This window comes from Argiope bruennichi, chromosome 4 (assembly GCF_947563725.1).
Source record: "Argiope bruennichi chromosome 4, qqArgBrue1.1, whole genome shotgun sequence".
In the NCBI taxonomy this organism is placed as follows: Eukaryota; Metazoa; Arthropoda; class Arachnida; order Araneae; family Araneidae; genus Argiope; species Argiope bruennichi.
In genome coordinates, this window is record NC_079154.1 from 125498656 (window position 1) to 125512247 (window position 13592).

General features: G+C 30.9%; 1 protein-coding gene across 1 annotated transcript in view; it reads right to left on the reverse strand.

The window, feature by feature from the left end:
* Positions 1 to 5526: 5526 nt before the first annotated feature.
* Positions 5527 to 13592, reverse strand: part of LOC129966437 (transient receptor potential cation channel subfamily V member 5-like) — a 31339-nt gene continuing 23273 nt past the window's right edge. The window contains exons 11-15 of the mRNA XM_056080860.1: positions 13448 to 13557; positions 11339 to 11454; positions 9586 to 9747; positions 8356 to 8541; positions 5527 to 6642 (exon numbers count right to left, since the gene is read on the reverse strand). Coding sequence (XP_055936835.1) covers positions 5527 to 6642; positions 8356 to 8541; positions 9586 to 9747; positions 11339 to 11454; positions 13448 to 13557 — 1690 coding nt within the window. The remainder of the gene's footprint in view (positions 6643 to 8355; positions 8542 to 9585; positions 9748 to 11338; positions 11455 to 13447; positions 13558 to 13592) is intronic.

Consider the following 13592-nt stretch of genomic DNA (forward strand, 5'->3'; position numbering starts at 1 on the left):
AGTCTCAACGTTTTTAAACAAGACTGAATAGATAAATTTTTATAGCATATTTGTTAATGAACCTATCTTCATTGTATGAGTAACCTTCTACTGCGCTATAAAGAAAATCTGCAGTCTTTTCGTTTGAATTATGATGCTTAAAAAGAAGGAATATCTAGATCAATTTTTGTTAACTATTGCTGGAACCTTGAAAAATAAACATATTTACTTGTTGCCACATATTTAATGGTGATTTTAATTTTATTCAGGAATTATCATCACTTTCCCATCAAAATCTCATTAACAGTAATTTGGAAAGATATAATTCTGAACTTAAATGGGTGAAAATATTTTTCTTAAATACAATCGAGAAATTACAAAATAAGTACATGAAATTTTTATTTTTATTACAAAAAAATTTCCACATTTTATATCAAAATTTTTTTACCATGCCCTTTATATTGAAAAACCTTTACAAATATGCTTTTATCAGTTGAATTATATTTTAATTAGTAATATTAGTAAAAGCAAATACATAATAAAACTTTTGTTTCAATCCAAAATAATAACTTAAAAATCTGCAGCATTTATTCATATTTATAAAATTTGTATTATACGATTTAACAAATAGATATTTTCATTCAATAAGGAAATAATTTTTTGATTCTTAAATTTATTTATGAATATTATGGGAAAAGATCATCGTAATTTTATTAACTTGATAAATCGATTTTAAAGCTAATGCTGCTGTGTGAATAATGTAGAAAAAAAAACATGATAATTCTATAAAACCTTAGATGTGTCAAAAGTACAAAACATGTTCTTGTATTTTCCCCCCTTAAGATACACTAAATATAGCCTTTTTCTTTCTTTTTTTCGTTTTACTGCACGCCAAGAAATATCTATTGCTTCCAACACAAAGCCACCTGTTGGAAATTTTGGGATGAAGGCGATCACCGCCCAAGGCAGAATAAGAGATAAGAACTTTTACCTCTTCTTCTCGAAGGTTAGGTTTTGGTCTCTTGTTGCTTTTAAGTATTTGAATTTCTGCTTTATACCTTTCTGATATTCATCGGAATGATATCCGTTGGCTGATATATGTTATTGGATACGACAAGTCTGAGTGTGTACACAAACTAAGTTATGAAACTGCTAACCGTTTGTCTGTAGGGCACATTTTTTCTTTTAAAATCGGAATTAGGAAAGCAGTTCTCATGTCAGAATCCAACAGCTTCGATGCACCTCTAATATATCCAATTTCAAATGTATTTAGGATATTTCATCATAGGACAGCTGATATAAAAGCAAGGATTCATCTTTCTATCAATTTTAATGGGCTATAAATGGTTTCTTCTCTTAATTATTTAGTTTCAAAGTGTTTCCTTTATTTTGTTTTTGAAATCTTCAATTTTTGTCTTCTAGTTTCTAAGATCTGAAAATCGTCTACAGATACTCCAGGAAAAAAACCTCTCTTTTCTGATCATAGCAAATGCAGGTTTCTGGAATCGAGAATTCTAGATATATTACAACTGTATAATTTATACAATTGCAATATATATACTTGCAACTGTAGAATTTTGTGTTTGGTGATTTGGGGAATAAATGCTAGATTTGATTTCTCTTCAAGGTGATGTCTGATTAATGGTTCCTTCCAAACTTCGACTTAGGAAACGTTGAAGGACCGTTTTGGTGACTTGAGTCCATTGCTTCTTTCAAATTTGTAGGATCCCTTTTGTCTGATGTAGAAATAGATTTATTTTTTCTATCTTTTTCCACATTGTTCAATAAAGAATCTTCTAAGTGTTTTGACGATCTTTGATTTCTGTTTCGTTTGTAATAATTGTATTTGAGAGTATGATCTTATCCGTGTCTGCTTTGATTTCGCCTACAGAACTATCATTGCCTTCATTATTTAGGAACTTTCTGGATTACTTTCGTTGAGAAAGTTGATAGTAGAAATCTGGAAGGCAATAATACTGTTTTATATACGAATCATTACACTATCCCTCCGTCTAGAATCTATAAAAGGTAACTTTATAGCTTTTTCGTACGGGGAAATATTTTCCTGAAATTTCACATTTCTGCTGTTAAAGAATTCATCCTTTTTAACATTACAATGCAATTCGTATGCATCTTTTAATACTTTTCACATATTCAATCATTACTCATTCTTCAGTTCTAAGAGCCAGTTTCTCCTTGATTTTTATGTTGTCCAGTCTGGAAAGTACTCTGCTGCCAAATACTTCAAGACGATAAATGTCGGACGTCTTAAACGTTCCACATATTGTTGAATATGTTGCCATTCAATGCTGTGATTGGACATCGTTTCGAATGTAGCAGGCGGTATTTACTGCATTATACCATTATAATTTGACACTTTTGAACGTTTCATCAAGCAGCGTACTATGTCGAAGAGAGTTTGGTTGATTCTCTATGCGTTCTCTATTTTATCATCGAGCTTTTGGCATTGTCAATTGGCGAGAAATCCTGTGTTTTTTCAAATAACCTCCAAACATTTTATTTATGCGTTCTACGCCATTGTCGCTGCGGAGAATATTGATTTTAATTCCATGGTGTTTTCTACTTTTCTTTTGTATTCGTTGAACTTATCAAAAATTTTACCTTTACATTCCATTCGTTTCACAATAGTGTATATAAAATAATCATCAATAAAAGGTACTAGGTTCCATGAACGTCTTTTAATGATAGGTATAATAAATTTAGAGATTAAGTACTAAACGGTAGCAATTGTAAATTGTTCGAGTACAGCTGTTATTAATGATTACAAAAGTGGATTCTCAAGCAGGAAACCCAACTTCAGGATTGTTTTCTTCATAGGCTATTGAAGACTCGAATTTGAAAAAAATACTTGTTAGAGTTGTCCAGTATAAGAAAAGAGCTACAGTACGTCAGACTGTGTGGAAATCTTAATCAAGGAGCAACTTTGAAGGTCTCTGAAAGAAATGTTTGCCGCACATTAAGTCAGGGAAACCGATGACCTATTCGGAAGACTCTATTGTCTGCCTTGAACACGAGTAAACGTCCCCATTTTGCAAAATAATACAAGGATTGGTCAGCAGATGATTGGAAGAGGATTATGTGGTATGATAGATCGTGTTTTCAATTGCACCATGAAGATGGCGAGGTGCGAATATAGAGAAAACAGCATGGACCTCAACTGCATAATTATAACCCTTCAAGCTGGTGGAGGCAATATTATCGTTTGGGGCATTGCATATATTCTTTGATTACTGTGTAGCAACATTTGAATGACTAAGGATATATAAGTGCTGTCGCAGATCAACACGTAAATATCCTTGTAATAATGTATTATTATAAGTTGTTTTGTTAATAATGCATCCTACCAGGGATGGATATTTTCAGAACAGGGCTTCCTGTCATAAAGCTGATATTGCTCATCCTGGCTTAGTTAGCCCACACAGGCAGCAGATCTCATCCAACTGAGAATCTGTTGGATAAGATAGAGTGGAGCATCAGGCAGTTGAATCCAATACCATCAAATTTTAAGTAATCGGAACGTGCAGTTTATCGATATTATCTCAGGTTTCTGATAGAACTTACCAATATTTGTTAGAGTCAGTGCCAAGAAGAATCCATAAAGTATTAAGAGCAAAAGATGGTACAACATTATATTGAGGGGGGGGGGGGGGGAGTGAACATCATAATTTGGCTACTCATTGTATGTATAGATATTTCATATCTTCTTCTGAGCGAATAGACTAATTTCAATAAAAGTGTCCATATTAATTCTTTAAGACAAGTGGAAAAATACTGTCATTTAAAACATCAAAAATTAGTTAAATATTCAATATAATTAGAAATTAAATTCAATTTTGACATTTTTCTGCAGAAATTTCGGTGCAAAAAAGCTTATTAAAATATTTCAATTCCATCTTAAAATTCAAAATTTTATTTTTCAGTAATATTTGTTTCTTTCTGGCATATCCTTTCCTTTAATTGTTATAAATTTTTAAAAAGTTAAATGAATTAAAATTAAGATTCATTTTGAGCTATTCTACCACTATTTTTTCATTTCTGTTTATTTTTTACTTATCTTATTTTTTACCTACTTTACTTAGGTTTTCGTTGGTTTCAACCTAGCAATTTGACTAGATGTTCAATAACAGCAACCGGTTCAGGCTATGATAAACTGACGAATATTTTACTTTCTTCCAAGAATAAATTGTATCAAAAAATTTACAATGTCATAATATTGAAAATTTTAACTTTTTAATGTTACCAGTAACCATTTTATATATTTTTTTCTTTTAATTGTTACAAATGTTTTAGAAAATATAATGCAAAAAAAATTAAAAATTAGAAATTTTTTCAGAAAATATGCTTTTAAAATAAATTTTTCGGTATTCTTTTTCTCAGCAACGTTGAGGCTTTGAACTATTTTACCGTAATTTTTTAAAATTTTCCTTTTATTTCTATACATATATCGTGGAAAAAACGTTTTGTATATTATAATACTTTATGCAAAAGTAATTTCTACGTTGAAATTGTTATACACGAAAAGATTTTAATTGCGAGAAACGCTCAGTATATTAACTGATATCTTTATAAAAATGTTACTGTATAGAAAGAAAGAAAGTAAGATTTTTTTTTTTTTTTTTTTACTTTTTCTTTGAGAGTTTGTTTTGCTGTCTATTTTCTGGATAAAATTATGCAACGCTGTTCTGTTTATGTTGAGAATATACTCAACTTTACTTCACATGCTTCTTTGTATAATTTATTTTGAATGCAGAATTAAACTATAATTAAGTTGTTATTGATATATAAAAAGGAATATAATATTTATTTAGTTATTTATTCCTCATTTTAATTCAACATGATGAAAATCATAATTGTGGTCAGATGACTACCACTATAATGGGTTTAATAATGAATAAAACTAATCTTCATATTTCTAGGAAGAAAGAAGGTTTTACCAATTACAATGTCAAAAAATAAAAAAAATAAAATAAAATGAGGAAGCTATGGACATCCTGTTTCTTATATATAATCCCACACTCTTTCCTTTTATAATACTCATTCATTTTTATAATCAATAAACATGTGTGTGTGTTTGAGTTTCTGGTCTCCGGTTTGTCCATTCTTAACAATTAGTAACGTGATATGCACGCCAGCTGCAAGTAATTTTACCTACATAAAGATTACTGAAATTAATCATTTTCATGCATTGAGGAAAATATACACAACATAAATGATTATGACAGTAAATGTTTTAATTACTTAAAATAAAATTATTTTTATTTTGATCGATGTAATATAAAGCAAAAATGTGTTACAAAAACAATTTTGTCGCTATAATATTAGGTATAATTTTGCATTTAAATACGTAATTTTTAAAAGTAATAAATCTAGAGAAAAATACGACTTGACTAAATTAATTTTCTAACAAATAATTTGGAATGTGCTTGCTTCCAACCATTAATGTTTTTTTTAGAAAGGTTGAACTGCATTTAAATTTATTGAGAGAATATAATTTCTGCCTTATAGTCATTGCCTTTATTATTGTTTTTAGTTTTGAGGTTCTTCTTCACTTTTAGGAAGAAATAAAGGATATTGATCTGTTTTCTTCGGTGTGTCTACATTTGTCTTGTGAATCGTGGTTTCCATAGAAATTGGAAAATTATACGGTAAATTGTCCAGAGATATCTTTTCCTCGTAAGAAATTTGATTTCTCTTCCTTCGTCTTTTGTGTTTGACTCTGTAGGGCAGATTGTATGCTTTTCCGCCTCCAATCTTCTTTTTATTCGATGCATCTTTTTTCGCATCATCTGAAGAACTTCCAGAATATTCGCGCCTTCTCAGCAGCAGAGGCATTTCCTTGCTTCTGGGGGTTCTGACTTTCGTTATTTTTGTGCTGATTATTTTGGTCTGAACATTTACCGATATGCCACGTTCTTCGTTTAATGGATCCATAGATGATTGACCGGCAAAATTTGTGTGTGGTGGGGCCATATCGGATGGTCGTTGCATTCCATAATGAGATATATTGGCATATGGGACAGGTGGTCCCTCACCAGGTCCATGATCCATTGAAAGCTGTCTTGTCAAGTTTGTTGCTGGTATCAGATCACCCGGTGGTGGCACACCGGAAGTAACTGTACTGCCATATGGCATGGGTGGTTCGCGAGGCGTGACAGGAATATTACTACCATTATACATCTCATTGGAAGTTTTGAACGAATTCTGTCCTCCCATTTTCACTTGCATATCCGGTTTATTAGTAAGAATGTCATGCTCATAAGCTAGATTTGTGTAGCCTGCAGATTGAATAGCACATTGGTTGTATTCAGGCAATACATGTGGTATGCCTGATGAATTCTCTTCATTATTTGGAGCTTTGTTATCTTGAGCAGGGTTTGGCTTTTCTATGTCGATACCAGACGCAGAGGTAACTTGGGATAGGAGATCGTCGAAACCAGCATTCGGTTGATTGGATTTTCCGGTCGTCGCAGGCTTGAGCGGCTTGTAGATAGGAGCGGGTATAGGATTCCATTCCAGAATAATTTTTCCATTACGCAGACGAGCTGTCGGTTGTTTGGACGGAAATAAGTTGTACCTTCTCCGGACATCCGCAGCACTTCCGCCAACTCTTCGCAGTTCTTGAACCGTCCGCTTGCCAACACGCTGTAAAAAAAAGGAATATTTGAATGAGAAAAAGAATTGAAATATTGTAAATCACAGAACTCATGGCTGAAATGAAATGAAACAAAAGCAGACTTTCTTAAACTATGAGACACGATACGAAATGGGATAGAATAGAACAATACTGGGAGTGAAGGAATCTTCAAGATACCTGTAAGCTTTTGATTATAAATAGGAATAGACAAGATTTGAATGAAAATTTTCTAAAGGAATTTATCTTAATTTAAATTATTTCAATAAAGTTTGTAGAAAAAATTTCAATGTCTTGTATTATCATTTATTGTTTATTAGCATTAAAAAATGACTGCAACATTACGTTTATATTAAGCTATATCTTTGACTCAAGCCAAATAGAAAAAATATATTTAATGTAAATATTATTTTATTCCCATTGAATATTTTAAATATTATATTATTTTATTTTCATTAAATATTCTAAATATTAGATTATTTTATTCCCATTAAATATTTTAAATATTATATTTTTTTATTTTCATTAAATATTTTAAATATTATATTATTTTATTCCGAATTAAATATGTTAAATATTTTATTATTTTATTTTTATTTAATATTTAAATATTATATTATTTGATTTCCATTAAATAAATTAAATGTTATATTATTTTATACTCATTAAATAATTGAATTAAAATTTAACTAATCACCTTCGGCAACTAGCTGTTCACTCAAGTCATTATATTTAAAATAATTGACAAAATCAAAGAGCTTATCCCCAGCAAAAATCACTTTATAGATTTCGTGATTTTTTTTTTCGTATGAAAGATAATGACACCTACATATATCGTCATTTGTTCGCTATTTTCAACCACTTTCTATTTTCTTAGAAAAATTGCACAAGCTCTACTTCATTATACATTCCCTGTATGGAAAATCTTAATAGAGCTCCTCTGTCACAGACACTAAATAAAATATCTAAGATATATGAATTATGAAATTTTATGTTATATAGGAGTTCATGATCCCTAGATACATCATCAATATAATCATAATTTAAAATAGTATTTTCTTTTATTTTGATCAGATATATTTCGTCAACTTCAATCGAAATTATTTTATTTAAACAATGAATATGCTGCTAATAGTATTGCTGAAGGCGGCTAGTATTAGTAAGGCCAATTTAGTCAAAGCAGTTAACCTTGATGAACCTCCTATTATGACAACAAAAACATATTAAGGTAATTGCATTAAACAAACAAACGTAAATAAGAGCTTTTTTATTTAAATTGTGTTTGTACAGTGATGATAGAGGATTCTAATTGATCATTTATGCTTCAAAGTAATGAAATTATCAAGTTTAAGGAGAAAATCTATGAAATCGAGTCAGTTGCTAACTTTAAGGTTTCTGTCAAAAGTTTCATTTTGTATTATCATCCGAAATGGAAAAACCAAGTGTATATATCTAAGGATCATAGGGGCTCAAATTGGTACCATAAGGTGTAAATGGAGAATTGTGTCATAACTTTTCGCTTTAGAGAATTAACTGTGAAATAATTTTTCTTTCGATTTCTCTTGAAAATAGAAGGCAGTGGAAGATGACTATTGATGATGCATTCAGGGGCTTATAAGATTTTATATGAAATAAAACTCTTCGCATTTTGGTGTTGTAAAAGTTTACAGATGTCCTATGAGACGATTATAGTAAATAACGTTTAATACAAGCGATTCTCTTACCTTCCACAATAAAAGAGCCTGCTTCTTCTCCTTGGCCTTTGATTTTGGTTTCGATTTTATGACGATGACTCCTCTCACCTCGGTGTCTTTGGTTGAAGAAGGCATCTTGATGGAATAAGTCTGAATGAATTCCCTCGCTGATTCGCTATCAATCGATCTCTCCAAAGCGACAATTATATTGGCCCACTGCAATTTCGAAAAAGAAAGCCACTCAATTTTATTCAGAACTTATTAATATCAAATTCGAATTAACGACCAAACGGATTTACCCTTCAAAATTATTATTTCGTTTTTAAATAATCATGGGTTATTTGATTTATATAGAGAATTGTTGACTGCATACTAAAGCTTGCTTTTATAGATATGATGATCTGCAAATATTTATAATTTAATGAAGAATTTATATACACGAAGGGGCCAACATGACGGTCTTTTTTAGAATTATAAACGAAGTAAGATGTAGATAGGGAAACAACTGCTTATCAATTTTGAATTTGTCGAACCAAGGTATGCCTCTTCTGAAAGGTTAATTTTGTAAATGTTGGATTTAAGTTCTGACGACCAATAAAAAAATTATGCAAATTCCTTCAGTCTAAATGGCGTTTTCCTTTCGTTCCCTTGTATTTAATTCTTTTCTTCTACATTATGAGTTGTACTTCCTTTTGAGTATGCAGTTGTAAATTTGTTAACAGACTCAAAGCATGTGATATTTATGCATGTAAATCCACATGGTATCGTATTTCTACATTGTTTCTATTGTTTTTTATTTTGCATGGAATTGATTCGATGCTAATTACCTGCAGTAAGGTTTTTAACTATTTATTTTTAATGTACCAGCTTCCAATATTTCATTTTATTCCTTTTCTAAAGCTTAGTTGTTTATTTAAACGGCGATAATATTATGTACGGTTCATTAATTGACCTACCGATATCTGATAATTTTTTACATTTCGAATCCTTCAACTGAAATTTCAATACATTAAAAATTTATATGCAGTTGAATTATTACAAATAAAAAAATTCACATTTCCGTTTTTTTTTTTAATTTCATAAATAATAATATAAAATTATAAAAATTATTTTTATAAAAATTTATTTTTATGAAAATTATCTTATAAAACTATTTTGCAATTTTGCTCGGTAAAATCATAAATTTAATTTATAATTTATATCTGAAGTGAAATGAAAAAGAAATTGGCAAAACATTGCAGATGAATAAGAAAGGATCACCTGCTTCACCCATTCCTTTTCGGACTGCGTGATGACTTCGCAGTACGTGTTCCCCATCATGGCTATCAGCATGTTGAGGAGCAGGATGGGAGTGAGAACCATGAAAAGCGCAAAGACCAGCTGCGTCAGCTTTTGGTAATAGGTTTCTCGGAATTCTTCGTACTGGAAAAACAACAACAAAATCAGAAGAAAAAAAAACATAGCAAACAGCCACAATAATGCAAAACAACGGAATATCTTCATCTCATAAGATGGTTTGCTTTTTATTTTCTCGTGTACGTAGTATATTAAAGTACAATAATCGTCAAAAAAATTCGAACTTGAAATTTTGACGAATTCTCCACGTTTGAGACCTCCCCCCTGAGATCGAAAAAACATTTTTGTAAAATGTCCATCCGTCTGTCTGTGACAACGATAATTCAAAAAATGCTTTGATCTAGAAGAGTGAAATTTAGTATACGGTCTTTACATCAAATTTGTGAAGTTTTTTTCAAATTTTGTGCAAAATCCGCTCAGAGGAAGTTTTTCTGTCCAGCTGTTCGAATATAGTTTAACACAATAACTACAAAACGAAGAGAGCTAGATAGATAATTTGATACCCAGTATTAAGATCTATAGTCTAAATATCTTTGAAATTTTGAGCCAATTCCCACAGGGGAGTGGCCGTCTCTCGGTCTGTACTTACATAAATATGCAAATGTGATAACACAACTAAATAAATATATCAAATTTGGTATGGGATTTTGTGACTACAGTTGTAGTTATGTGTCAAATTTTTGTTTCAATCCGTTGACAAAAACGAGTCTAAAATACATATTCGATATTCCAGGAATGAATCGCCAAAAATCTAGTCAAGGATGAGACGATAGGTCCGAAAAAAAGGCTATGTTCACGCCAAAGGTTAATATTTTGTAACTATTGTACGCCAATGCCATTTAAGGCGTTTTCTGAAATAATACATTTATTAGAGACAATGTTTTTGCGTGACCACTTCCGTTAGTTTTCAATAAATCTATACTTTAAAATTACCAAAAAAAACACCGATTTTTCTGAGAATTTAAATGATGTAAATAAAAAAAAATAATGCAAAGTATGGAATTATGACTTAATACATAAATGTGAATGGTATTTTAAATTATTTTCTGATAGAAAATGCAAGAGTTTGTTAGTCCTAATGGATTTTTAAATTTTGAAACACATTCTGAAAATTCCAAATAGAAACCTAAATTATATTATTTAGCTACTTTAATTTAGTCTTATAATACTCAGTAATTTCCTAAATAAAATCGCCAATTATCTTGTTTATCACCGTTAAATTATGATGATATCTTTGCAGCATGACTGTTTTTTCTGATAATATTCAAAAGAACCCGAAAAATTTAATTTCGAAAGAAAGTGGAAGATATCAGCTAAAGATTGAAAAAATTAGCCAATTTTTAATTAACTTAATTAAGTTATTTTAATTAATTAAATAGTTGTTAATTAACTTTTTAATTAATCGTTTAAATTGGGCATTAATCATTAATTAATTTGGGTATTAATAATTTAATTTACGTTAATTTTGTACTGGGTTATTCTACTCAAAATCTTTACTAACGTTACAAAAGTAAAATAAGAAAATTGAAGGTAAAATAATTATATAAATAAATTTTAATGTTTAAGTTAATGTTAATTTTAATGTGTTTAATGTAAAGAGCTGTTATGAATAAGCAAAAATCCTTTGTTTTTGATTTTTTTTAAAATTCGATCTCACCTCATAAGATCCGAGTGTCATGTGAAAGAGCCCCATCCAGGTGACTGGGTAAGTAGAGAATCTCTTTTTGCTGTCGGCTCTCTCGGTGGGCTGGCTCTTGAAGAGGAAGAAGAAAGCTTATAGGGAAAGAAAAAAAAGTAACAATAAACGAATTGGACAATCCAGGAAATAGATATGTTTGCAAAAACAAATTTCAAAATGGATTTGGCAAACCTTCAAGATTTTGAAGTTTTTATTCTCAAATATTAACTGAAGTTTCCTTCATTTTATTAGGCTTAGCAAATAATATACAAATAGTCTTTACATTTAGGAAGAAAACAAACGACGTATTCTTATAGGACATTTCGTCGATAATAATTATTTGTATTTCAAAATTGATAAACATTTGCTAGTGTCTTCGTTTGCTAAGAAATTCTCATTTGAGAATCAATGTTGCTATGCAAACTTGTGTGGCTTCATTATTGATGAAATAAATGCATTCAACGAAGAACGATTACTTTTTAATTTATACGCGAAGAATAGCTATTGGAATAGCAATTTTTTTTTTTTAAATATCAATAATTTAGACCTGTAAATTAAATAAAAGAATTCTAAGTTCTTATTTGTGTGTTTCTCAGACTTGTGAATACCATAATTCAAGAACATAACAAGATGAATGAATGAAAATGAGCACGTGACATTCATTCAAACTAAAGATCTATATCAAATTTCAAAACAAATAAATTGGCGGGAAGAGGTACTTGCATAAACAGAGAGTAAATTAATTCATCTAAAAAAAGTTATATTATTTCTTTTAACAACAAAAAGTATAATTTAAATTTATGGAAGAATAAAAATAGGCAGAATTTCCTAATAACAAAAAAGTGTTGTTAATATTTATAATAAGGAATACACTTTTAAAAGATTGTGGAAATTAGAAATAATAGCACAACACTCAAACGCCATCATTAAAAGAAACTTTTCAATTTACTATGCTAGGTTGAATAATGAGCAGTAATAGCATACAGTTGGAATAACGCTTTTTTAATGATATTTTTCATTTGGAATTGCAATCCATTATATTATCCATTTATAGTGTCTGAAAACAATTTTCATAGTAGATCAGTTGCTAAAAAGATTTTTTTCACTTTTCTTTCCCAAAGTGAAATGCATATGATGAAGTACTACTGCAGAATAAGAGGGCGTACAATCGAAGTAGCGAAGAGCCTCCATGATCGCTAAAATTGAGCTTAGTGATCATAGATTTCTTTGAACACGTGAAAATAAAAGCATACAACAAATTTCGACTATATCGTTGGATATTTGGCGAATTGAGATGCGCGAGGATAGAACCTGGGACCTTGTGGTTAGCAGTCCAGTAACATAAACAGGATGCAAGAGCTTACGCTCGTGTAGCGCAGCTGTTAACTGGCTTATATGCTATTCACCACAGTACTCTCCCTCCAGTGAGTTGGAGGTGAGACGAACGATATGACTGTTGAGTGGTGATGTATTGAGCTGTTGTCTAAATAGGCCTGTACCCAGTGTGTGTGGGTGAGTGGTTGCTGCGTCAAGTGAGTCTGACGACCTTGGTTTTTGCTGCGTCAAGTGAGTCTGACGACTTTTGTTGCGGGTAGATGGCGCCACAACAGTTGTTACGAAGGTTGAAAGTTCATTGTCCAAGGTCACCAATTTGGCAAATTGAGATGAGCAAGGATAGAACCTGGGACCTTGTGGTTAACAGTCCAGTAACATAAACAGGATACAAGAGCGTACGCTTTTGTATCCTGGTTATGTTACTGGACTGCTAACCACAAGAACCAAGGTTCTATCCCTCGCTCATCCCGAATCACTACAGATATATCAAATATCGTTGTGTATTGTGCTATCAACAAAATCAAACCATAAAATCATCTTTAAAATTATGTGAATGGTGGGCAGTGAAACGAAGATGGTTGACAAAGGTCATCCTCAAGGACGTTTCAATTTCCTGTCAGCATGAATGATTTGTAATCCTTTATTCTAGTACAAATGCTGTCTGTCTTGTAGAGTCTCATCAATAATTCTTGAATGTGTTTGAATATTAACTGTGAAGTTAAATTTTAATGGAACGTAGAATAAGAACCGAACCTTGAGTGAATGCAAACATGAAGATCATGTAGATGATGCTGAATCTGAACATGTCTCCGACCAGCATGCTGTAGATCATCGTCACGAAGGGTCCCGTCAAACGAACAGCCCTATTAAAGATATCGTTACAAATATATATATTAGT